Source organism: Podarcis muralis, chromosome 6 (assembly GCF_964188315.1).
Source record: "Podarcis muralis chromosome 6, rPodMur119.hap1.1, whole genome shotgun sequence".
Taxonomy (NCBI): Eukaryota; Metazoa; Chordata; class Lepidosauria; order Squamata; family Lacertidae; genus Podarcis; species Podarcis muralis.
The window spans coordinates 39553466-39580261 of NC_135660.1; the positions used below are offsets into that span (position 1 = coordinate 39553466).

General features: G+C 42.8%; 2 protein-coding genes across 5 annotated transcripts in view; both read right to left on the reverse strand.

The window, feature by feature from the left end:
- LOC114598132 (nuclear body protein SP140-like protein) overlaps positions 1 to 26796 on the reverse strand; it is a 402008-nt gene that overhangs the window by 13191 nt on the left and 362021 nt on the right. The window contains exons 2-3 of one of the 3 annotated variants that reach the window (XM_077930088.1): positions 1003 to 1167; positions 456 to 597 (exon numbers count right to left, since the gene is read on the reverse strand). In XM_077930088.1, coding sequence (XP_077786214.1) covers positions 456 to 596 — 141 coding nt within the window. In that variant the 5' untranslated portion in view covers position 597; positions 1003 to 1167. Of the gene's footprint in view, positions 1 to 455; positions 598 to 1002; positions 1425 to 26796 lie in introns of those variants that run through there. The other 2 variants (XM_077930087.1, XM_077930089.1) reach the window with 2 other exon arrangements.
- On the reverse strand, positions 9292 to 25190 carry LOC114597662 (nuclear body protein SP140-like protein). 2 transcript variants are annotated; one of them, XM_077930067.1, is made up of 8 exons: positions 25049 to 25190; positions 23161 to 23302; positions 21555 to 21720; positions 20574 to 20672; positions 20166 to 20276; positions 10619 to 10761; positions 10220 to 10267; positions 9292 to 9530 (listed from the first exon to the last, which is right to left on the reverse strand). In XM_077930067.1, the coding sequence occupies exons 2-8, from the start codon at positions 23299 to 23301 to the stop codon at positions 9486 to 9488; spliced, it is 753 nt and encodes a 250-aa protein (XP_077786193.1). In that variant the 5' UTR covers position 23302; positions 25049 to 25190; the 3' UTR covers positions 9292 to 9485. The 2 variants fall into 2 exon arrangements, with proteins under 2 accessions (XP_077786193.1, XP_077786194.1); XM_077930068.1 differs by having other exon boundaries at positions 9292 to 9562.

The window sequence follows — 26796 nt, forward strand, 5'->3', positions numbered from 1 at the left end:
GTCCTGTGCGGGGATCAAACCTGCAGTCTTGGTGTTATTAGCACCATGTTCTAACCAACTTAGCTATCCAGGCTGCTGCTATTCCATTTCATTTCATTTTTAATTTGTATACCATATTTCTATATTGCTATACACAAGACAGTTTACAATATGAAGAAGCAACAAAATATACAAGGACACACATAACAATCCAGTGCAAAACAAAGAAGTCATAATAAAAATGTGACTTAAAATAAATATATTATATCAAATAAAGGAAAATGTGATAATCAATTAGAATAAAACACAGCACTCTCAAAGTATCAACAAATAATAATTAAACAGAAATTCACTCTCAACAATAGAAAGAAATCATTACTAAATTATAATCAATTAAAAAACAGCAAATTTACAATGAATTAACAAAGTAGGAATTTAACCAGAAAATAATTGCATCAGTTAGATACAATAGTCACCTTAAAATCTTCTTCAGAGATTATATTCTTGTCTCGTAGGCCATAGAGAAAAGGAAACAAATCTCTAATTGCAGCAGAAATCTCCATTTTATGGGCTCTGAACCACTCCAAAATGTCAGCTGAAGTACCTGGAGCAGACATACTACAAACAACACAAAACTATGTTTTAAAGACCTTGGAAATCATGTGGTTTTTAAACAAGCACAATTAAGCATTACCTAGCGTTTATCTAGAATGATTCCGTTTCCAAAAATGAGAAACCCTATCATGGAATCCTTAGCTTTAGATCAGGCTGTGGAAAGAATTGTGTTGCGATTTCCTCTTTCCACTTCGACGCAGCTTTAGGTGTCCCTTGCGACTAACACCAGCCCGGATTAATTTACCCTGGTCTTCTTCTGCGTTTAATCTGAGTCCCCACCTGTTGCAAAAGGGGGTCCCTCCGAGGTGTGTCGCTCTTTTGCGAGAGGGAGTCTAGCGCAGACGGGAAGCGCGGTTCCCCCGGAGCGCCTTTTCCTTGCGGAGGAGACCGACCAGTCCCTTGACTTACCTTTCTGCTTTGACTGAGCGGAGATGGGGCTGTGAGGAAGGGGCTGGAGAAAGCAGGAGGAGAACTCCCCCGTCCAGAAGAGCGAGAGAAAACGAAACTCAACGTCTTCCAGTCGAGGGCTGGCGCTGCCTGCTCTGAGCTGCGCTCGGGGAGAAGTGAGAAACTCTGCCCGTTTCATGGAAAGGAAATCATCACGGAGACAGAAATCAGGAAAGGAAACCGAAACTGGAGGAACGCTTGATGATAAACCACGAGTTTCCCCCCTGCCCCGTGAGCCAAAAACTGTGCATAAGATACTGTATTGTCAGTCTTTGACTTGAGAGGCCCCTCCCGTCCTCCATCCCAGATCATGACCACAGCCTGCCGGTAAGGACTTGTGTGGGATCCAGTCCTGGGATTTCTGACTAGTTCCTTCAGTACCTCGTGATCCTTATGATGTGAACTTAAAGCGATGGTTGAGCAGAGCCATTAATACACACACACACACACACACACACACACATATCTATATCTATATATATATATATATATATATATATATATATATATATATATACACATATACATATACATACACACCCACACCACCCTATACCCGAAAAGATCAGCATAAAAACCACAGTATATATAACCAAAACAAAAACAACAACCCAATAACACGCCTCCACAAGAAAGAGCCACGTTTTAAAAGGATATAAGATGTCAATCAGGCAAAGGCCTGGTTAAAAAGGAACGTTTTTGCCTGGCGCTAAAGGTGCGTAATGAAGGCACCAGGTGAACTTCCCTGGGGAGAGCATTCCACAGACGGGGAGACACTGCATGAGTTTGAGAAAGGAATGGCATCAATTTGAGAAAAGCGTGGCAGGGATGGGGGAACCCTTTTCAGTCCATGAGCTGCGTTCCCTGCTAGACAAACCTTTCAGGGGCCGGATGCGTTGGTTGGAGAGGCCGGAAGGAAAAGTTGGTGGAGCAATATATACATGAATTTACCTGCACACTCCTCTCTATCATCCAAGCAGAGAAGAAGCATTATCAGAGTTCGAGGACACATTGCAGCTAGGCAGAAACTCTCAAGGAGTGTGCAATGGAGGGCTGTGTTAAAGATATATGCAGTGCTATCTTTCTAGAAAAAGAGGTGCCAGAACTCACAATGAATGCCTTTCTTCTTCCCTTATAATGGCAATGGTGCCCACCTGAGAATTCCAGCGACTTCTGGCTGAAAAAAAGCCCTGGTTATATGTTTAATGCACATATAATGCTATGTTTGTTGTGGGTTGTTGTTGTTTTGTATGGGGACAGAACTGGTGTTTTTCCACTGGGTGTGGTGGTGACTGCATCTGGAGCTATAAGCCTCCTGATTTAACAAGAGGTCTGAAATCTGAGCACCTGCCTATGTAAATGGGGCTGCTTACATCACAGAGAGAGACACAGGTGCTGTGAGATGCCACATGCAGAGAACAGAGAGAGGTGCATTTTGAATTTAGCGATAAAAACTATGTTTAAATTCTCTCTGGGATGAGGATTAGAGGGAGAGTGTTTTAAAGAACTGAACCACTGCTAGTTCAGTGTTTAAGACAGATGCTTTTCTGCAGTATAGCTTTTAAAAGTATTTTTTCCCCTACACAAGAGTCCAGATTTCGGACTTCCATTCTACAACTCTAAAAGGGTGTGGAGGCAGTGTCATCTAGGGAGAAGGGGTGTGGCTGGGGAAAGTCCAGAGGGCCAGATTGAAAGGTATAGAGGGCCACAACCAATCCCCTGGCCTCAAGTTAACCATCCACTGTCCAAATTGAGGGGAAATACCTCCTTGGGGCAAAGTGTGAATGAGATCCAGGCAAAACTGAGATTAGCACTGTAAGACAGATAAAGTGAGAGAGATTAAAGATTTAGGAATTACTACTGTATCATGATTCCCAAGGATGTAACACCTTAGACACATACAGTGGTACCTTGATTCTCAAACGACTTGGTACTCAAACAACTTGGAACCCAAACATTGCAAACCCGGAAGTAAGTGTTCCGGTTTGCGAACTTTTTCCGGAAGCCGAACATGCTCCATTTTGAGTGTTACGCTTCCGATTTGAGATCCACGCTTCCGTTTTGAGTCCCTGGGATCATCTGTATGTAAAGCGGAGACTGTACCACACAGCTGTGGCCTTTCCCTTTCCTGTGGTTGAGCTCTATCTCTGTAGAACCACTCAAAGGAAAAATATCCCAAATGGTGGTGAGAGAATATGCACAGCTAAAGGTACGGTACATTTGCACAGCACTATTATGTGGAATATATTCTTTTGTTGCACACATCCCATGACAGAATAGTTCTTGTTTCTCCATCATCTTTTATTTTAAATCATTCCGTACAGTTGAAATACCAGATCAAATCATGCTGGGTAGATCACAACAATAACCATTATTGTCCTTAACTTGAGATTTAAGCCTACACCAGTGCCAGCCAAGCTCAAGTTTGCCCTTCAACATCCTACACACCAAGTCGCCACAAGAGGAGTTGTGAGGAAGATGAAGATATGGAGTTACATCCATCTAAACAGAGAGAGCAACATCTGGGTATCAGCTGATTAGACACTGATGATTTTATTTTAAGTCACTTCTTACACCCCAAACACACTAAAGTCGTATGGCTGAATAGCTGTAATATTGAAGCACGTATTTGGAAGTGATGCTATTTTTTACCGCAAAGTTACCAGCATCTTGCTTATGCATTCTCTTGCACAACAGCATCCTACCGTTGCAAAATATTTCACCAGCAAAACAAGTATGTTTCTAGTTTAGCACTACATTGAATGCATCCCATTACAGCATTTCCCCTTTTTTGCCCCAATCCTTGCAGTTCAGCACATTTTAAAGATGGTAGGGATCCTCTTGCCTTTTAAAGCTTCTTTCAAAATCTGGTAGAAGTTTTGATTTCAGCTTCAGACCTGGTGCCTAAAGGTGCGTAATGAAGGCACCAGGTGAACTTTCCTGGGGAGAGCATTCCACAGATGGGGAGACACTGCATGAGAAAGGAATGGCATCAATTTGAGAAAAGCGTGGCAGGGATGGGGGAACCCTTTTCAGTCCATGAGCTGCGTTCCCTGCTAGACAAACCATTCAGGGGCCGGATGCATTGGTTGGAGAGGCCGGAAGGAAAAGTTGGTGGAGCAATATATACATGAATTTACCTGCACACTCCTCTCTATCATCCAAGCAGAGAAGAAGCATTATCAGAGTTCGAGGACACATTGCAGCTAGGCAGAAACTCTCAAGGAGTGTGCAATGGAGGGCTGTGTTAAAGATATATGCAGTGCTATCTTTCTAGAAAAAGAGGTGCCAGAACTCACAATGAATGCCTTTCTTCTTCCCTTATAATGGCAATGGTGCCCACCTGAGAATTCCAGCGACTTCTGGCTGAAAAAAGCCCTGGTTATATGTTTAAACGGAGTTATATGTTTAACTCTAAAAGGGTGTGGAGGCAGTGTCGTCTAGGGAGAAGGGGTGTGGCTGGGGAAAGTCCAGAGGGCCAGACTGAAAGGCATTGAGGGCCACAACCCGTCCCCTGGCCTCAAGTTCCCCATCCATTGTCTAAATTGAGGGGAAATACCTCCTTGGGGCAGAGTGTGAATGAGATCCAGGCAAAACTGAGATTAGCTGAAGAATGGAAGCACCTTTTAGTGATGCAGAATTTAGGGTAAATTGTATCATAATCCTTTCTCACATCCCAGAGAGTGAGCCAATGTAGCCTGTTTATTCTGCTTGCGTTTACTTGTCTTCAAATGTCAACTTCACCTCTCCACATGCAACACTGAGAAAAGTTTTTAAGACAACACATTTTTGTCCCTGGACTGTGTATAGTCATGCACTCACAAGTCTTGTGGATACACAAGACAAACTACTAATAATGTTCTTCTTTGTTCCTCCAGGAACATAATTTGTTGTTTATAAGGTGCCTAATAATGCTAGTGCCTCATCACATATGTGGTTGGTACATAGGTTTTCTTTCAGTAGATGGGAGCCACTATTTCACGTATTGTTGTTCAAACATTTTTTCCCTTTTTAATACAGTGGTACCTCTAGGTTCAGAACTTAATTTGTTCCAGAGGTCCATTCTTAACCTGAAGCACCACTTTAGCTAATGGGGCCTCCTGCTGCTGCTGTGCCGCCGGAGCACGATTTCTGTTCTCATCCTGAAGCAAAGTTCTTAACCTGAGGAGGAGTCTGTAACCTGAAGCGAATGTAACCTGAAGCGTATGTAACCCGAGGTACCACTGTAGTTGTATCCTCTTTTTGATTCCAGCTGCTTTTACCTATGGAGAAGAAAAGTGACCTGTGGCTTCTCAGCTTCCCACCACAGCCTGCTCTCCATGACACTGTTTCAGTGAGGCTGCTGAAATTGGATGGATAACCTCTTCCAAAGCCAAGCAGCATGGATCCAACAGAGGGTGGCAAAGATGGAGCAGTCCAAAGTGAGGAGGAAAGCCTCACATAAGAAAGAGAAGAGAAGGCTGCAGCTTTGCATGGTGAGTTTGGTTGTGACCCACCTGGAGTGGCCTCACAACCCAGCTGTGGGTCCTGATGACCCAGCTGTGGGTCCTTCAGCCTGTGGGTTGCAGACATAAGGTGTAGATTAAGCTGCAGAAGGTGGTGCATAAGAGCCTGCTTTGGGCTCATATTGTTATGACCCAGTTTGGGGGTCAGAACTGGATTGTGAACTTTAAAACAACAGCATTGCTGTGTGTGCCAAGGTGACCAGGCCTCAGACACACAATCCAGGATCTCTCTTTGCAAGGAAGTATATAGACAAAAAGCCAGACTAAAGTTGAAGAGCTTTATTTCCTGATCAAACATTTACAGACTGGGCATCCTTTCTGTTGTGGAGATTTACCCTGGAAAAGGGTAAATAAAAACTCAAATGAAGGAGTCATCCTATCTAAGCAGACTAACCCTAATCCATACACATACCAAGGATGGCGTGATACTTATACATACGAAGAATCCCGGCCAGTGATCCTTGCAACAAGCAAAAATAGAAAAAGACTGAGGCATGAGAAGGTGTTGCAGACACATTTGCCGCTATGGACAAGGCCAGCCCATCCACGAGGTCAGGTGAGATGACTGCCTCGGGCGGCAGGATCCATAGGCGTAGAAGATCCCAATGTCAATATTTATTCCCCACTTGTTCCTGGTGTACATCTTCACTCACCCCTTCTTCCCTGGCCAGGGGGTGGGGGGCACCATTTGGTGGTTTACCTCAGGTCTAGCCATAGGCGCCGACTCCATGGGGCCTGAGGGGGCCCGAGCCCCCTCAAAAATTTTATTGGGGGGGCTCCGCCCCCCCAATAATTTAAGAAAATTGTTAGTTATATTATGCTTTGTAAAATCACAAAATTATGTTGGTATTTTTTATTTTCCTTGTTTGACGATAGTTACCTTTTAAAATACATTCAGTAATGTGTTAAAACAAATAATTATTACGGGAGGCGGGCTCTGGGCTCCGTGCGCGTGCAGCGGAAACGTCCTCCCCCGGTGACGTCACCCGGGCCTTGCGGAAAAGGCGCTGCGGGAGTCGCCGCCGCCGCCGTTTGTGTGTGTGTGTGTCCAATCCCTCTTTTAGATTGCAGTAACTTTGCTGATTTAAAAAAAATGCGGCAATGCTGCATTGGGGGGCCGTCTCCCCCCTCTTTCCTTCTGCAGCACCCCGGAACCTTTGCGCCATGGGCAAAAACAGAGACAGGCGTTTCGGCGGGCAGTTTTACGCACCTCTTTGCGGGCGAAGCCAGTACCTCCGCCAACAAACGTTTGCAGGTGCAAAGGAGACTGAAAGCTGCGCCCATCTCCGGGGACGCCCGCGGGAAAGGGCGCCTGGAAGGGCCCCGAGAAAGCCTCTCGCTCCCCGAGCCCTTCCAGCCACCTGCAGACGGCCTCAGTATCCAGCCCACCCCGCACCCACCCGCCTGAAATCTTTCCACCCCTTAATCCTCGGCTCCTATATTTAGCCCAGCCCCCTAGTGCTATTTTGACTCCCTGGCCGTCATTTATAAGTGACCGAGTGGCCCCTTCCCCTCCCCAGCACGCCTGCGTTATTTCGCCCTCTTGCCTTCCTTCCGCGTCAAACTTCTCCAGTGAGTGCGAGAAACGTGCGCGTGTTGTGTTTTCGCTTTGTTTGTGTGCTTTCTGTTTTAACTCTGCTTGAATTCGCAGGAGCCTGTCGCTGGCACTGGAAGGTCCCTTTCGGGTTTCAAGAAACAGTTGCTTTTAATGTGGTTTCCTGTGGTTTTCTTACTGATCGGCAAACTTTTTGCAAAACCGTCAGAATCGAAGGAGGTGCAGCTGCAGCGCTCAACAGTTGCGGGGCGGGGAAATCAGGGTTTTTAAAAAAAACTCGCAGGGTTTGCATTACAGCTGAGAATCGTTGTGCTCTTTAGGTGACCCGAGACGAGCAAAAATATATTATTTCCTGTGTTTGCTTTGCTTAAAAGCCAGGTTCCCACCCCCCAAAAATCTGGGGAGTAGTTTTGTTTTCTCTCTCTTCCCCACCCCCACCTCAGTCATATTTGTGAGAGCTTCAGTTTTCTTTCAGGGACAGTGTCTCTCCCCCCCCCCCCCTTGCTCCTGCAGATCTCCAAGTGGCCAGTCCCTAAGAGGATTTGGAGAGAAGGTATGTAGACAAGTGAGATGGGCGCACAACCCTAGAGTCTGTCAAGACTGGCCCGTACGGGCAGGGGTACCTTTACCTTTTTATGTAGACAACAGGTGTTTGGCAGGAGTCTGGCACTGTAAATTTAATCTTTGCCTGGTGTCTTGCTGAAGGAATGGCAGCAGAGAAGTAAAAATAATGTATGTCCTGCAGGAACAGGGGGAGGAAAAAAGGACCCCCAGCATTGCCTTCCTCCAGCCAGCTACATGGGAAGCTGTGTTTGTGTGTGTGTGTTTGTTTGTTTGTTTGTTTGTTTGTTTGTTTGTTTGTCTGTGTGTGTGTGTGTGTGTGTGTGTGTGTGCGCGCGCAACCACAAGTTAAAGCCTGAGAAATAAAGTTACATGCCACTCCAATCTGCAAGCAGTGAGAGACTCCAGGAGTTTCAGGGTTGGGTTTCCTTGGAATCATAGAGTTGGAAGGAACCAACCTTTATTTTATATACTGTGATCTTTTTATGTGAATTGCTCTGAGACCTCCGGGTACAGGGCGGTATATTAATAATAATAATAATAATGCAATGCATAAATATACAGCTGTCGTTTATGGGGTGTGAATCAAACCTGTGACCTTGGTGTTATCAGCCCCACACTCTAACCAGCTAAGCTATCTTTGGAATGAAGGTCAGTAGAGATGGTGGTGCCTTTGGGACATATGGTTTTATTTGCTCGCGGGGCCGCTGCAGAATGGTGAGTGGCGAGGGCGGGACGGGGCCGCGCGCTCCTTTCCTCGGCTGCCCTCGTTGCGCGCCTTGGCTCCCGCGGCCGGCGAGGGGAGCCCGGGCCGCGCGCGGCTGCTGCTGCCGCCGCCGCCTCTCCTGGGGGCGCCGCCTCCCCGGGCGGGAACGCTGTGGGTGCGCGAGGGAGGAGGGCGGCCCCCGGGGGCTGGGAGAGCTGGGCTGCTGTGGCCGAGAGGGCTGCTCTGCCGGGCGCCGCTGAGGAACTTAGAAAACTTCCCGGGGCAGGACCCCGGTATGGGCCCCCCCAATATTTTTTATAAGTCGGCGCCCCTGGGTCTAGCCCTGGTCCTGTCTATAGAGGTTTGCTGGGTAGCCTTCTCCCAAATGGCACTGAGACAGAGGTTTTACATAGACAAAGATGGGAAGCAACATCCTCTCCAACAGGATCTAGAATGCCATAATGTTGCAAAAGCAGCAAAATCCATCGGCCAAATCCAGGGTTGTCCTAATGTTGTCCTCTCCTCGTTTCATGAGGCCAGTGCAAGCAGCAAAGTCCAGATTTGCTTGCATCACAGTTCCAACTTGATTCTTCACACCTCTCATTTACCAGCCCCAACCTCAGTTCTTTGTTCTTAGCCCGTGGAAACAAACAAAAAAACCCTCTAAATGCATACACATATACACATCCTTTCCATTATGCTGTCACTAAACAGAGTTGCTAAGGACATTTTGGCTTGGTATCAAGGTTACTGCTAAGTTTTCAGTCTATCTGGGTCATAGGCATTAACTTTAAAATGAAAGCACAGGGTAAAGTTAAGAGGTTTTAAAAACAGCAAGCAAGTTAGCACCTTTTGGGATGGATGGCTCACAAGTCTGAAGACGGAACGTAAGTAATTGCTTACAGAATAGAAAACACTTCCCAAAATTTCTTAACAAATTTATCTTCCACTACTTTTCCATCTACTGAAATTACCAAACCCTAAAGGGAGAAGATATCATAGCATTCACTTTGATATATATGGAGACCATTGCTTGATTTGGTTCTATTTTACCATCGCCTGTCAACTTTTTCTCAACAGTCTTCCTGAAAAGATCTGGGACATGAATTGCAGTGTATCAGTGACCTCTCTCCTCACAGCACACAGCACACAGGTCATCTGGCTGAGATGGAGAAGAAGAAACAACACCTGTCACTGTGAAAAATAAAATTATTGAAAGCATAAGAGAGAGACAGAGGTTGTAATATGTGGTATTTCTTGTCAATATTCCCCAAAAGGAGGTTTAAAAATACTTTAATAAAGAATATTCAGTTGGCAGGTATATCAACATCATCAAAACATGTAATGGTGTGAGGAAGAAAATATAATTTGAAACAGACTTTTTTATTTTTGCTTCAACTGATAACCTCTAGTAGTTTCCTTTAAATGTGATCCTTCCTCTTTTCTCAATTCAATATTTATGTGGAAATGAGAGGTGCAGGAAGCTAATGCATGCAACATTTCTTGGGCCCTAAGGTGAGGGTGTGTAATCAAGTATGCCCTTGTAAATGCTCTCACCACTGATAGACCACCATTGGTAGCACTAGTAATGGCCATGGTTGGCATTTCAGCTTCTGAGTAAAGAGGATCTCTCTGTTGTCTGTTTTGGATTTCCTCCCCTCATATGTTGCATGTGTGAAGCCCATCCATGAGGTCAGGTCAAGCCATTTGCCTTGGGCGGCAAACCTGACCGCCTAACCCACTGTTGTGCAACGGTGGGGGGGGGGGCACAGAAATATCTTAAGGAATAATGTGTGTGCCATATATGTGGAAAACACAACCATCTGGTAAGAATGTCTAGTAATTATTTACCTTCTGCATTCTTGAGGATTCCGGTTTTGGCTTCAGTATTTCTCCCCACTGAAACAATCACATGTATTGGGTTTACTCTGAGACACTCAAAATGAACTCAAAATAAATTAGAGCCATAAGTAGCACCTTACTATAAATCATTTTTTAAAAGTCAGTAGGAGGACATGTCATTCTGCCAGGACACTTTGCTACTGATCTTAAGGTGGCCATACTTGAATAATGTTTTTTCCATGCAACAACTGTCCCTGAAAATTATTCACACGTGATGCAGGATATTATACCAGCCATAAAAATACAATGTGTGGATAACTGGAAAGCCTTGATGTTATCACCTGAAATTCTTTGGCATTACAAGTAAAAACTGATTTTTTAACAGATTTTTATACGTGAACTGCATACCATTATTAATGCTTCTAAGGAAATCCCAACACAGCGGATACAGCTTCTCCAGCCTTTTGAACTTTTATATCCTCCTTTAGCCTTAAATTCTGATGGTGTGAACCATTTTCCATCGGAATCCTTGATACATTTCCGTGACTCTCCTATGACAAACAGATAAGTCACATCAATGTAACACATTTGGCAAATTTCACTGAAAAGAGAAAGAAGTTCTGCCAACAGGAGATTCTTTTCCAATATCTACTTATTAAAAAAGATATGAACAAAGATTGTGTCATGAACTAGGGCTGTGCACCAGAGTTGGCCCAAACTGGCATATTAGGAGAGACTCTGGCATCAGACGAATTAGATAGCAACAAACACAGATCACTACAGGCCAGGTTGGATGGCCCAGAGCAATCGGGGGTTGTCAAGGGGTGGGGCATTAGACAGAAAGGAGAGGTGGACATCATGCAGGAAAATCACAATAAAAGACCCTGACTTACCCTGACTTCTGGGATTAGGAAGGAGCCTGCTACCTGAGCCTGCTTCCTGGGAGAAGCCACTTGCAAAGGAGCAGGATTAGCACCTCTGTTGAGCAGTTATTCAGTGGAAGCACCTATCCTGTGTGCTGCAGGGCACTCCTTTGCTAGAGGCTTCCCGGCAGAGAAACTGCTTGCAAAGCACTACACTTGATCTTAGCCAAAAGGCCGAGAAGCGACATTTTAGATTTGGAAGGGTTTAACAACAGGTTTGGCTGGCATGCGTATATATGGTATGACAAGGTAAAAATTCACAAAGGTTTCAAAAATCATATTGTTAGGAAAGCATTATATAATGTTTGGATTCGATATAAGGATTTGTTGGAAAACAAAACCCCTAGGTGGTTGTCACCAATGGAAGCCAAAGAGGTGAAAAAACTTAATATGGAATCTAAATGGCCTAAATACTGTGAGATTTTAGAACAAGAGGGTGGAAAAGTGAAATTCCAGAGCTATGAGATATTGAAGTCCAAGGTAAGAGATTGGCTTCATTATTTTCAGATTAATGAGGTGTTTAAACAAGACAGGAAAATTGGCTTCCAGGTGGAGAGATCAAAATTAGAAACTGAATTGTTAGAACCCAATACTAAGAATTTGTCAAGAATGTACAACTTGCTGTTGAAGTGGAATACACAAGATGAAACTGAAGGAGTGAGGACCAGGGGTCCACCTGGGTCCACTTTGGAGAGCCAGGCTGGAGCCATTTCATAAGCTGAAAACCATCTTAGAGAGCAAACTAAAGCTAAAAAAAAGACATTTCTCTCTCCCCTGCTTGCCCCTGCTTGCAAAAACAATATTTTTGCAACACAGCGAGTTTGCAAGAGGATGCGGTCAGGGGATTTTGGAGCTGTTCTGAGAAACTGTTCGTTTGCCCAGGATGTATAGCCCACCACAAGGTTCTAAGCCGAGCAACCTGTTAAAACCACAAAAGAGGAGGGGGTCAAGGAGCATTTACTGGAACCAGTAAATGGTCTCAGCTATGATTAAGTGGGCGCAAGACATTGGTCATGATATTATGTTTGCTGACTGGGAACAGTCATGGACCACTGGTATCAAATTTACAGCATGTAATGCCCTAAGAGAGAATATTATGAAAATGATCTACAGGTGGTACATGACCCCAGTCAAGCTTGCAAAAATATATCATATGCCCAATAATAAATGCTGGAAATGTAATGAAGCTGAAGGTACTTTTTATCATCTTTGGTGGACGTGCCCAAAGATTAAGGTCTTCTGGGAAATGGAGCGCGAGATAACTCCTCCGGGGGGTCTCGAACAGCATGGAGATTTAGAGGGGCCATGAAGGCTACGTGAACCCCGAAACCACAGGAGGGAATCCTGGGGGACAAGCACCCCGCGACGCTGCCTGTGCTCGCCTGTGTTGCCGGCGTTTTAACAAGACTGGAGCTGCAGCGTAAAGGGGAGGCAACAGACTCCATGCTGTGAAGCCTCAAGCTCTGAGGGAAAGCGGCGGACCTCCAACAACAGTGGAGAAGCTGGGAAGGAGTTATAAAAACACTGTGGAAAAAGCAGTGGAGGTTAAAGAAAATATTGGAGACATCAATTAGGATAAGATTAATGGAATGTTTTGATAAGAACCCAGCGGAGAAGGAATAAGTTGGTGAAAAAAGGAGGAGGAATCCATCTCTGGCGATAAGGTGATAAAAGAGTATAGCAAGACGCTGGGAGAGAGGAGGAAACAAAAAGAAGAAAACAAACCGCCAAGTGAGTGTGGTGTGGTGGAAAGACCTCAGACACAAAGTATAAGTGTCGGAGGCAAGGTAACAGTTACAGCGGAATTACTAAATGGTTTAGAGAGAGGGGAAAAAGACTTTTCTGTTTCATCGGGAAGGAGAGTGCTACAGCCAGCACGGTTTTTCGTGGAGGTTTTCTGTTTCTAAACTGCAGGACTGGGGAGAATTGGGATTCAAACGGAGTATGGGAGATAGGTGCCTTAGTTGCACTTTGTGCTTAAAGACAGGAACTGTGAGACTGTGTTTAAAGTGTTTAAACCTTGTTTAAAGACCGTGAGACTGTGAAAAAGATTGCAATACTATGCAAGCTAAAAGGGGCCCACCTTCATTAATTTAATCTGATACGCTCTTGATCTTAAGAAACGGCTGTGACTCTCTTGCCTCTCCTTGGGATTTAAAGAGACATACGCCCCGGGATGCAAAGTTAAAGAATACGTCCTTGCAGGACCCTACCCATGAGAATCATCTGAATTTGGAGGCGTTTTGGTGGTTCAGGTGCTTACTATATTTAACCATAAGATTTTGAGGATTCAAACACCTGTCTTGACTTAGATCCAGTCAAAATCATACTATTACTACGCTCTTGATCTTCAGAGACGGCTGTGACTCTCTTGTCTCTCTTTGGGATTTAAAGAGACATACACCCCGGGATGCAAAGTTAAAGAATGTGTCTTTGCAGAACCCTACCCATGAGAATCCCCTGAATCTGGAGGCGTTTTGGTGGTTCAGGTGCTTACTATATTTAACCATAAGACTTTGAGGACTCAAACACCTGTCTTGACTTAGGTCCAGTCAAAATAGTACTATTATTGTATTGTATTATTATTATTTGACCTTAAATAAGAGTTAACTTTTGCACTGTACCAATTTAGTTAATTTTGGACCCCCGCGGTAATTATCCGAGGGACGTTAGCCTGTTTACCTCTATACCTTACCCCTACAGTATATTAGGAAGATTTAAACTCAAATACACAAATGCCGAACGGTTCTAAGAAGGGGGTGGCAACACCAGCAGAAAGGAGGTCTTCAAGACAAGAAGAGGGTCATAGAATCATAGAATCATAGAATCATAGAGTTGGAAGAGACCACAAGGGCCATCGAGTCCAACCCCCTGCCAAGCAGGAAACACCATCAGAGCACTCCTGACATATGGTTGTCAAGCCTCTGCTTAAAGACCTCCAAAGAAGGAGACTCCACCACATTCCTTGGCAGCAAATTCCACTGTCGAACAGTGGAAGAGGGGAAGGAGGCAAGAGAAATTAGAGATTATGATAGCTTGATGACCGAAATAAGAAAGGAATTTAAAAATAATGAACAGTACATTGAGAGAAAATTGATAGAGGTTCAAGATACCCTAGATAAGAAACTGGAGGAAGTGGTGGGAGAATTGACAGGAAAGGTTAAGGATCTCTCGGTAAGAACTAAGGGCTTGGAGGATTCAGTGAAGAGGGTGCAAAAAGATGCGAAAGACAGTAAGAAAGAGATGGACAGGATTAGACTAGAAGTTAAAGAGATAGGAGCAACACAGGAAGAGTTGTTGGACAACATGGCTATGACGCAGATGCGCCAGAATCAATCTAACCTAAAATTTAGAGGAATATCAGAGGATCTAAATGAGAATATCCGAGCTAAAGTGGTGAAAGAGCTGGCAATATGGTTAGATAGAAAAGAAGAAGAGATAAACCATGGTCTGGTAAACATATTCCGAATAAGAATAAAATCGGCAAAAGCCAGAGGGAAAAAATTGCCAGGAGATGTAATAGCCATGTTTAATTCATTGGAGATAAGAAATGAAATTTTGAAACAGAATTATGTTAAAAGGTTATATATTGGAGGAAACCCAATTATTATTTATAAAGAGATTCCTTCGAGATTTCTTCGAAGGAGGGACCCATATAAAAAATTAACAAATCAATTGAAGAAAAATGGGATCCTGTACAGATGGGAGTTTCTGGAAGGTATTTCATTCTATTTCAAAGAAAAAAAGTTCAAACTGTCTACCATCTCAGAACTACAAAAATTTGCAAGGAGATATGAGAAGGAACTGGGGAAAATGATGGGGGAGGAGGAGGTGGGGAACCAGCAGGGGGAAGAAAATGGGGGGAGTGAAGAAGAAGAAAGAGAGGAGAGCCCAAAAGGAGAAGGAGAAGAACTAGAGAAAGGAGACAAGGAACAGTAGATTGCGCATAGGTTTGATAAATTAACTTATATTACAGAACAGATGACATTAAAAATACTAAACTGGAATGTGAATGGGTTGAACAATAAAAACAAAAGGAATCAGATTACGCATGTATTATTGAAAAAGAATTATGACTTAATATGTCTCCAAGAGACGCATATAATAAATAAGCATAAGAGACTATTATGTAATAAGAGACTGGGATTAGATTTTGTGACATCAGATAGAGTGAAGAAAAGAGGGGTGGTATTATATATTAAGGAAAAATATGAGCCACAATTATTATATAAAGATGATCAAGGGAGAGTAATCATTGTTCAGATGGTGTCTCAGGGAGAAAAAATAATTGTTGTTGGAATATATGCTCCAAACGATAAAAAATCTGCCTTCTATTCTGAATTAGGAGATAAATTGATGGAATGGATGGATCAAAAAATGATTTTAATGGGTGACTTTAATGGGGTGGTGTCTCCAAATTTAGATAAGTTAACAAAAAAACAAGAGAAGAAGGAAGGTAAATTACCGCGATCCTTTTTTGACATGGTAAATAATCTGGGATTAATTGATGCATGGAGACTCAAAAACCCCACTATAAAACAATATACTTTCTTCTCAAACCCAAATCAGAGCTGGGGGCGAATAGATAGCATTTGGATCTCGAAGGAATTAACTCAGAATTTAATTAAATCAGAAATTCTCCCAAGAATTATATCTGACCATAATGCGGTTTACATTGAGCTGAAAGGCAAGGATATTAAAACAACTAGATGGAGAATGAATGAATTTCTATTTAATGATCAGAAGATCGTAAATAAGGCAATAGAGACAATAGAAGATTACTTTAAATGGAATTTAAACGGGGAAACTGCTATAGAGACGGTGTGGGACGCAGGAAAGGCAGTTATGAGGGGCTTTTTAATACAGAAAAATAGTCAAGTAAGAAAAGAAAAAGAGTCAAAGAAGGAACAGATCCTAACACAGATTATGGAAAATGAAAAAAAAATTAACCATTAACCCCAGTGAGGAGATTGCAAAGCAGAATATAAAGATATTACAAGCTAAACTTTCTACAATAATTGACCAAGAGGTAGAATGGAAAATTAAAATGATGAATCAGAGGACATTTGAATCTGCAAACAAGATAGGCAAATATTTGGCGTGGCAAATAAGAGAAAGAAGAAAACAAAACACGATTAGTAAGATAAGGGAAGGAGAAAGGATTGTGGAAGAGCCAAAAGAAATAAGGAAGATATTTCAAAAATATTATAAGGACTTATATAAAAGAGGAAAGGAAACAAAACAAGAAATAGAGCACTTTTTGCAAGAACATCATCTAAAACAAATCCCAAAAGAAGAAAAAGAGATACTAGACCAGAAAATTACTCAAGAAGAGATAAAGAAGGCTATTAAAAAGATGAAAAATGGGAAAGTGCCAGGTCCAGATGGCCTCTCGGCCAAATATTATAAAACACTAAGTAACCAAATATCCCCAGTGTTAGGAGAAGTGATGAACAATATACTAAAGGAAGGAAGGATCCCGAATACCTGGAAGGAAGCATATATTACTTTGATTCCTAAAAAAGATGCAGATACCTTGGAAGTGAAAAACTATAGGCCAATTTCACTACTAAATAATGACTACAAGCTATTTGCAGATATAATGGCAGAAAGACTAAAAAAGGTTCTGAACAACAGAATACATAAAGATCAAACGGGCTTCCTCCCAGGGAGACAACTAAGGGACAATGTAAGGAACTTGATAGACATTATTGAATATTTGGATATGAGCATAGATAGACAAGCGGCCTTGGTATTCATAGATGCTGAAAAAGCGTTTGATAACATCTCGTGGGATTTCTTGAAGAAAAGTTTGGAAATGATGGGAATGGGAGAGAAATTTAGAAAAGGCATAGAAGCTATATACAAGGAACAGAAGGCAAAATTGGTAATAAACAATACCACAACAGAATATTTTAGTATATATAAAGGAACCAGACAGGGCTGCCCCCTGTCCCCTCTATTGTTTATAACAGTATTAGAAATACTAAACGAGAGACTGAGGGGGGCATCAGAAGTCACAGGAGTCAAGGTAGGAAAGAGGGAATACAAAATCAAGGCCTTTGCAGACGACATCGTACTAACCCTAGAAGACCCAAAAAATAGCGTAAAAGAAGCTTTACAAAAAATTGACGAATTTGGAGCCGTGGCAGGACTTAAGGTAAATAAAACCAAAACCAAAATGTTAGTTAAAAACTTAACAAAGGAAGAAATGATAGATCTAGAAAGAAGGACTGAAATTGCGGTAGCTAAGAAAGTGAAATATCTTGGGATCTGGGTTACAGCTAAGAACATAAATTTATACAAGGATAATTACGATGCCACCTGGAGGAGTATAAAGAAAGACATGGAAATTTGGGGGAGGATGAAACTCTCCTTTTTGGGGAGGATAGCTGTTGTTAAAATGAACATTCTGCCTAGAATGTTATTTTTATTCCAAACCATCCCCATACTTAAAGGCCTAAAACAATGTAAAGAGTGGCAGAGAGCCTTGGCAAAGTATATTTGGCAGGGGAAAAGGCCACGGATAAAAATGAAAATTTTGATAGACAAAAAAGAAAGAGGGGGTTTTTCCCTCCCGGACCTAAGCTTATACTATGAAGCGGCTTGTATACTTTGGTTAAAAGATTGGATAAAACTGGAGAATAGAGAGCTACTGGACCTGGAAGGCTTTAATAATCGGTACGGATGGCATTCGTACCTTTGGTATGGGAAAGTGAAAGTCCACAAGAGTTTCTTAGACCATATTTTTAGGGGACCATTATATCAAGCATGGGAAAGGAACAAAAACCTCCTTGAAAGAAAGACCCCATGGTGGATTTCACCAATAGAGGCTTTAACGGTCAAGAAAATAAATATGAAGGAGATAAACGCCACCTATGAAGAAATGTTAAGAAAAACAGACCAAGGGCCCAAACTTAGACCTTATGAAGAAATAAAAAATTTATTCACTGGTTGGCTGCAATACCACCAGGTGAATGATTTGTTAAAAGAGGATAAGAGGAAGGTGGGTTTTGATGATAAAAAATCAAAATTTAATATAGAAGTAATAGAAGGCAAAAACAAAACCCTGTCCAGAATCTATGATATACTATTAGAGTGGTACACAAAGGACGAGGAGGTGAAGGAGGCAATGATTAAATGGGCAATTGACTTTGGTTATAATATTGATTTCGAAAGGTGGATAGAAGTTTGGAATTGTAACATAAAGTTCACAGCATGTATGGCACTGAGAGAAAATATTTGGAAGATGCTATATAGATGGTACCACACTCCTGTGAAATTGGCCAAAATGTATAGATTAAAGGACAAGAGATGCTGGAAATGTGGCGAGGTGGAGGGTGACCTATATCATTTATGGTGGACATGTAAAAAGGTGAAAGGCTTTTGGGAATCAATTTATAATGAACTTAATGAACTTAAAAAAACTTAAAAAAATATTTAAGTATACCTTTCCCAAGAGGCCTGAAGCCTTCTTGTTGGGAATGATGGATAAAGAAATTAAAAAGGAAGATAGGACGATATTCCTCTACGCCACCACAGCAGCGAGAATTATGTTGGCACAATATTGGAAAGTGGAAACTATCCCCAACATAAAGGACTGGCAGATTAGAATGGTAAACTATGCTGAGCTTGACAAATTAACAGGTAAAATAAGAGATCAGGATGAACAGAAATTTCTGAAAAATTGGAGCAAATTTTGGAAATATATTGGAATAAATGTTGGAATAAATGTTTAAAGTGAACTGACGGGGTTAGAACAATACGACCAGCGAGTGAATTTAAGACTATAGATTGAAAATCAAATACGTAATGGAAGGAGATATTTGATACTTATCAAAAGGATGGAAGGAAGTTCAGATTGTGTGTTTTTCTTTTTTCGGATGTGTGTTGTTGTTGTTTTCTTTTTTTCTTTTTTCTTTTTTTCTTTGTATTTTCTTATATGTCTGTTTTTGTGTATAACTTCAATAAAAATGCATTTAAAAAAATAAATATATAATGAAATTAAGAAGGTTCTTAAGTGCACCTTTCACAAGAAACCAGAGGCCTTTCTCTTGGGCATGGTTGGCCAAATGGTATTAAGGAAGGATAAGATGTTTTTTATGTACGCTACAACAGCAGCAAGAGTTCTTCTAGCAAAGTATTGGAAGACACAAGAACTACCCACACTGGAAGAATGGCAGACGAAGGTGATTGACTACATGGGACTGGCTGAGATGACTGGCAGAATTCGTGACCAAGGAAGAGAGACGGTGGAAGAAGACTGGAAGAAATTTAAAGCTTATCTTAAAAACTATTATAAAATTAATGAATGCTAAAATGTCAAGGGTAATGTACAAAAATAACATTCCAGCTGTAAATGATTGGGTAAAAGAAGAAGGAAAGGAAAAGAGTTTAAAAGTTAATAGAAGTGAGGGGTTGCTGAAGAAAATTATTAAATAGGGATGCAGAAAAGGGAGGCATGGGGAAGTCGGTGAAATAGGGTTAATGGAAAAAATGTTATGTTTATATGTTTGTTTGTTTATGTATTGTATTGTGTATTGTTTAAAATTTATGTTGGAAAATCAATAAAAAATTTATTAAAAAAAAAAAAAAGAAACTGCTTGCAAAGCAATAGCATAGACCAGGCAGGATTGAAGTCTCTGCTCACTGATCCTGCAGCTGCATGGTGCTTTTTGCAAGCAGCTTAAATGCTAGGTGGGGTGGGGGTCCCAGTGTTGATCCAAGGTGGGTCAACCTGACACCCTCCTCCCAAATCAGAGATATGGGGCAGATCAGAGGGGCACAGCCCTAGAATGAATGCTGGAAAGGAATTTCAGCATAGGGCTTAAGCAGGGCTTCTCCAACATCTCCTTTGCACTTGGACACGGAGAAAAGGCCAAGAGGCTCCTTCTCAAAGCCAGGCATTCTGGGCAACATGGCCAGGCCTTGTGCTATTGCACAACCAAAATATTTTCATCTGCTGTTAGTATCACATTCCTTTAGCAGATGCAATCCCATGTATAATTATATTATTCCAACACAATGGTTACCTGCTGTGAATCTATTCTTATAGAAAACACCTTGGCTTTTTCCACAGCGTACTTTCAGTGTTCGGACCTCAACACTCAAAACTTGTATTTCATTATTTTGCATGCCTTTTCCTAGATGAAATCAAGAAATGTATGTCAGCTGTTACAATACCCATGTTTTGGCCTTCCAGAGAATGACAGTGGTCTTACCAGATTATTGATCCTGCTAAGAGGATGGGGTACGAAGTGTGCATTCACGTCAGAGTGGAAACAAAACACTGTGACTGCCCCAAACCTTTGCAGGCACAAACTCACTGAAAGCAAGATTACATGTGACTGTCCTGATAGTTTTATTAGCACAAATAATCAAGAATGCGGTAGTGAAACAGGATGCTCTGTCCCTCATTTACGGACTTTTGTTGAACTCACTTTGTTGCTTCCCAGGGGACGCAGGTTTCTTCATTTCTCCCTGGAGTACTTTGCTGCTCCCAGGTACTGCGGCAGAACTATTCTGAGCCTGCTGGAGAACTGAAGAGGACACGTGTTAGGAAAACAAGGGCATTGCCACCTTAATGTTAAATTACCGGTAAATGGCGAAAATGAATTGTAAATTATTTGAAGCTTATAAAAGAGCTGAGAGCCTCAAGTAAAGTTCAGGTATAAGGTATAAGGTTGGCACAATCTTAACAGTGTGCTTGGTTCTTCTAAGGTGGCATCACCAGCCATGAACTGTTAAGTTCATGCACACACTCTCCACATCCACATGGCTTTTAATCTTTCACTGTATTCAGCTCATAAAAATATACATATATTGGTTGCCTTTTTGCTACTGAGTTAAGGTTTTATTGTTGACATAGGTGACCTGAAAGTGTGTCGCCTTTAATATGGGCCTGCCCATTCCCTGCATCGTTGAAGGCCTTTTCTAATCATTCTATGTCCTGCAAGCATACACCTTGTGGTGGCTGGAAGGACCGTCTCCACTATGGCCTCCACATTATGGAATTATCTCCCCTTGCAGACATACCACCTGTTGGTAAAAACTACAGACATTCCTAGACACTAATTCTTAGTATTGGCTTTACTGAGTTTTGAATATTCTGGTTCATGTTTAATTATTTAAGGGTACTCATTTTACTTTGCAAACCACCTTGATATTTTTCACAATAAAAGGCAATCTATTGGAAAAATAAACAAAATACATTATTATTATTATTATTATTATTATTATTATTATTATTATTATTATTATATCCCAGGAGACAGGCAGAGGGCTGAGGCAAAGTGAATGCATGGCTTCTACAGGATTTTGTGGCCCAAAGACAGACTGTACCATTTCTCAGTAAATGCTGATGACTTTTCTATCTTTAAGGCTTATTTGATTGGTTTAGCACCGCCGACAAGATAACTTACCATTTTCTAGGCTTTCGTATAATGGCTGTAAATTTTGATATGCTTCCAGGTTCTCCTTGCAGAAGATCTCCTTTATTGCTAACACATTGGTCTGAATGCTCTCAAGGACATCGTATACCACTTTAGAAATATCATTTGGTCGTGCAATTACCTTATCACACCATTTCTAGAAAGAAACAATACAGGCTTTTAAAACATTTTTAGAGAGAAAATGCAAAGTAGCTTTCCTATTTCCCACCAGATCTAACAGCAGATTACTTGGGTGGTTATCCCAGTACAATCAAAGGAAGCAAAAATTGTCAAGGCAGTTTTAACTTCCTTTGCCAGATTCACATAACCTGCACACTTAGCATCCCTCAGACCAGCTAATGTCCTTTCCTATGCTTTTTATCAATGCCAGAGAAAGCCTCAAGGCATTTGGCCACTTGTTCTTCAGAAACAAGCCACAATCGGCTGCTGTTATGGGGTTAGTCTTCTTTGTTTTTTCCTGTGGCTCACATCTCCCCACTAACTTGTAAGGTTTCTCCTTCCGTGCAAAGTTTTTTGTTGTTAGAGCATTTTTATACCAACTGTTCCTAAAGAAACTCAGGAGCGATGAGTGGAGGATACTCCCTGAATCCTGTGGGGAAGGTTAGGCTGGGAGAGTGCAAACGGCCTATGTTCACCCAGTGAACTTCATCATAGAATCATAAAGTTGGAAGGGACCTGAGGATCATCTAGTCCAACCCTGACTGAGTGAAGTTGGAGTCCAGATCTTTGAATCTAAGTCTGACTCCCTGTTCACCATACTGCAGTGGCGTAGCGTGGGTTGTCAGCACCCGGGGCAAGGCAAGTAATTTGCGCCCCCTAACCTGTGGATTTGCGCCCCCTAACCCTACAAATCTATGCCTATGAATGATGTTCCCTCTCTCTCTCTCTTTCTCATATTCCAATTGATTCCCATTTCCGCCGATCGATCCCCGAAGCTCTCACCCAGCGAAATTCGTGCGTAATTACGCTTCGCCATCCCTAATCCTGCCGCTTCCACCGGGAAATCATGACGGTGCGTTTCTCCTCTCCAAACTTTCCCCGGCCCTTTGCCGGCCGGCGCAGCCCTTTTGGCTACGAGCTCCCCTCCTTCTCTGCCCGTTCCAACCCCACCTCCCCGTCCAGCCTCCCTACCTCCTGAAAAAAGGCGCCGGCGCCGAGCAGGACACCCCCCGCGGCCATCGGAGAGAGGCGGGGCTGAGGGAGGCAAGCCAATGGGCGAGGCGGGGCGGGGTAGGTGGCCACGGGGGCGGGCGCTGCCGCAGTCCTTGGGTGGGCAAGGTAGGAGCAGGCGGAGGCTGGCCGGCCGCTCTGACAATAGGGGCGGGCCGAGGGCACGACGCGGCTGGGCCCTCTGGACTCGCGCCCCCCCCAGATGTTGCACCCGGTGCGGCCGGCACCCCTGGCACCCCCCACGCTACGCCACTGCCATACTGCAGTGCCTCTCATGCTGTGCTCCACCTATAACCCAGAAAACCCTTCTGGTTGTAGGGACAAAGATTTCACACTCTTAGTTTAGATGGACTTCACATGTCCAGGTGGAGTTTTTAAAAATAAATTCAATGCCTATAATAATCACCTTAAAATCTTCTTCGGATATTCTTTTCTTGTCTCGTAGGAGATAGAGAAGAGGGAAAGTATCTTTAATTGCATAAGAAATCTGTGTTTTTTGGCCTCTGAACCACTGAAAAATTTCATCTGAAGTACCTGGAGCAGACATGCTATAAACAAAGCAAGAAGTATCAGAACACAAAAAAAGTCAATGAAAGCAATAAATGACATGGCTATTTAAAGAAGAATTTCAAGCTCAAAGTAAAGAACTGTATAGCCTATAAACAGAAAGGTCCCATTAGAAGAAGAAAAACATGTCTGAGGCTTGATAAATCTCTAACCTCAGATCAGGCTGCAGAATTGTGCTGCTATTTCCCTACTTCCTACTTCGACTCAGCTTTAGGTGTTCTGTGTGACTATTAGTAACTTATATGGGTATCCTTCTATATTTACTTTGAGTACCCAGCTGTGGCCAAAGTGAGATTCCAATGTGAATTTAGGAGCATGGATGGCTTCAGTTTAACTTAGATTAGCAAGAGTCACAAATAAACTAGGGGTGGGGGTGAACAGTGTTCAGAAAGAATGAAAGCTCATGAGTTTCATTTCAATTGCACCCTTCCTCCAAGGAGCAAAGGGTAGCATACCAGGCTCTCCACCACCATTAATTTTATCCATACAACAACCCTGTGAGGTAGGTTAGGTCAAGATAAAAGAGACTGGCCCAAGATTGCCTTCATGTCTGAGTCGGGGTTTCAACCTGACTCCACCCCACTAGCCGTCCAACATTCTGATCACACCACCAGATCCCTCAGGTCTTGGAGATGCTAAAAACTGTCTGTGCCCGTTGATGGCACACTGGCAGTCTGAATTGCCAGCGGCAAACAGAAGCTAGCCCTTTATTCCAGTAAAATTAGTGTTTGACCAGATATCTGTAATAAAAAGCTGGACGTTTCAGTTGGTAGCTCTGACAATGGTATCAACCCCCACCCCAACCCCTTACTCAAAATTATCTCCTGAGTTGTTCTGAACATCCTGGGCGCAAGGATATTCACTTCGCTTTGTTTCAGATGTGCCTTATTAGTTTCAGAGATACGGGTGTTTCTACTTCAGCAGCCACCGGACTTCTGGTACTCTCAGAGGCAGGAAATGAACACACCCTGCAGTTTTCAGGGTGTGTTCCTAAAAAGTTTGCTATCTTTATTCAGACTGCTTACCAGAGGAGGAAGAACTGACTTTATCGCTTGAGGAAAGTGAGCACAACTTGTTTCTTTAGATTTGAAACAGCTTGTGAGAGCTCTGGCCCCACATAAGTAAGAGCAGGAAGAGGAAATGGGGTTCAGATGCGCGGTGCCCCTTTTTGCCCCTTCGTATTGGAGTGACGGGGGAGGAGTAGACGGACGGGAAGACATAAATCTTGCCCGCAAGAGACGTGTCTTCATTTTGTTTTGCCCTTAGACCAGTTTATTGGGCGTCCCTCATCCCCAGTTGCTTGCACGAAACTTAGGCAGAGGCTCGATTCTCCCCGATCTCTTGACGCAGCGCCGATTCGGATTTGTTTGCTGCGTTAAGAGGCGCTTCCGGAGTCTGTGGCGAGAGGGAGCCGAGCGCAGACTGGAAGCGCGTTTCTCCCGGACTGCTTGTCTGCTTCATGGACAGAGAGAACAAGGGGCTTCTAGTGGGACCGTGCGCCCTCCGAGGAGACGGGGGACCTCCATGCCCACGAGCAGGAGATAACCAGGACTCTCCGGAGCAAGTGATACTTTACGCACTTGGCACGACACGCGCGTTTTAAAACAGATCGGTGGGAATCAAGAGACGGTCCCTTCTACTGTATCAAGTACAAAATGGTGACCCGAGGAAGGCGACGCCCAGAGCTTTTTCCTTTGCGCAGGAGATCAACCTGTCCCTTGACTTACCTTTCCCCTTTTTCTCAACCACAAGGTTGAAGCAAACAGATGGACTCGGCCTCAGGATGTCGCCCAAAAAAAAGACAAAGAAGAGAGAATGAGGGAAAGTTCCTCCCCCATCGATTTTTGTCTCGAGGAAAGGAAACTGAAAGTATTCCTCTTCCCAAAGGACGGCGCTTTGGAGGGGGCCGAGACTCGCTGTTCCAAAAAAAAGCCCTCTCGCTTAGCCGGTTTAAATTTTTTTTTTTTAATCATATTTATTAAAATTTTCAGAATACAGAAAAGAAATAAAAACAAAAATAAAAAAACAAACAAAAATGAAATACTTTTGAAATCTTATTTTCATTACCCACTTTCCAGGACTTCCCCCTCCCCCTCCCTACTGTATTCCCCTTTCATAATGTTGGTTCTACAAGCTCTCACTCCCAAATTAAACCTTAAATTATTTAACCCCAAATTCCAATTTAAATTATACAATCATCATCTTTACCTTAACAAAGAAAAAATACAAATCAAAAATTCTCTCCCCAAGGCCCCCTCGGTTTCATTCCACGAATTCCCTTTTTCTTTTACTAAAAACACCCCAGCAGAATATAAAAAAGAATTCAAAAAAAAATAATAGTTACACAGCCTTTGGATTCTGATTCTCCCCCCCCCCTCCCCGGTTCGCGTTCCCCATGTCCATCGATCTGTCTGTATGTTGTCTGCCTGGGAATCTTAAATCCATACTCAAATCAGTTCCACCTTGCCAGTTTCTTTTTCTTTTTTTCCTTTTTCCTTTAGATATTATTTTTGTAATGTTTAACTTCCAATCCAAAAACGACCCCGAAGGAGTTCCTCCCATTGTTCTGTTCCATGTTGTTGTCAAGTTTCTTGTCCTGTTCTGCTGCTAAAACGTTCTAAGTCAGAAAATTGGTGCCTCTACAGGGGTTCTTGTTATTCAGGAACAAAAACTTACGTCCAGTCCCTTCCTTTCTTCAATAGAGAATTCTATTGTCTCCTTTAATGTAAACACCCCTGTAGACAAAATACTATTTCAGTTTTGCAGCTTTCTCAGGAGATAGCAAGTCCTGTACAATTCCCAGAGTGTTTTTCCGCTTATGGTTCTTGTAATGTCCCAAAACTCCTCTAGGGGGGTTGTAGTAACTTTGTTTCCTCTTATCCAAAAGTCCGATTGTTATTCCATATTTTCAACATTTTGTATCCAAATCGTAACCAATTGTAACGAAATTAACTAGCAAAGTCCTCATAACAAAGTCCTCTTTATACTTTCCGACTTTGACAGCCACTTTGACAGCTGTCAAAGTCTGCGTCTCTTTTCCCCAGGCTTTCTCGCGGGTCGCCCCGGTTCCCAGGGGGGGTTACGTTTCCCTTCTCACCCCACTCTTCTCCTCCAGCACAATTCTTGTAATATCCCATCGTGAAATTCTTGATTTTTATCCGAAATACGCTTCTCTCTGGACCTTGGTTACTCAGTCCTTGTTTTGAAATGCTTACAATAGGGAGGGGGGACTGACTTCCTTTTTAGATCCCCCCCGCTCGTGCCGAATCCGAAAAAAAATTCCTTTTTTTTCTCCTTTGAAACCCGGTTTCCAAATTACTCACGGGTTGTTGTTAAAAGTCCGAATTTTCAATGGAAGAAGTCAGCGCTCTCCACCGGATGGCATGCGGCTTCGCTCGGCAGGGAAAGCAGAGGACTCAAAGCACCACGCCGCTCCCCGGCACCCGATCCGTAGCCTTTAAAAAGGCTCCTTCAC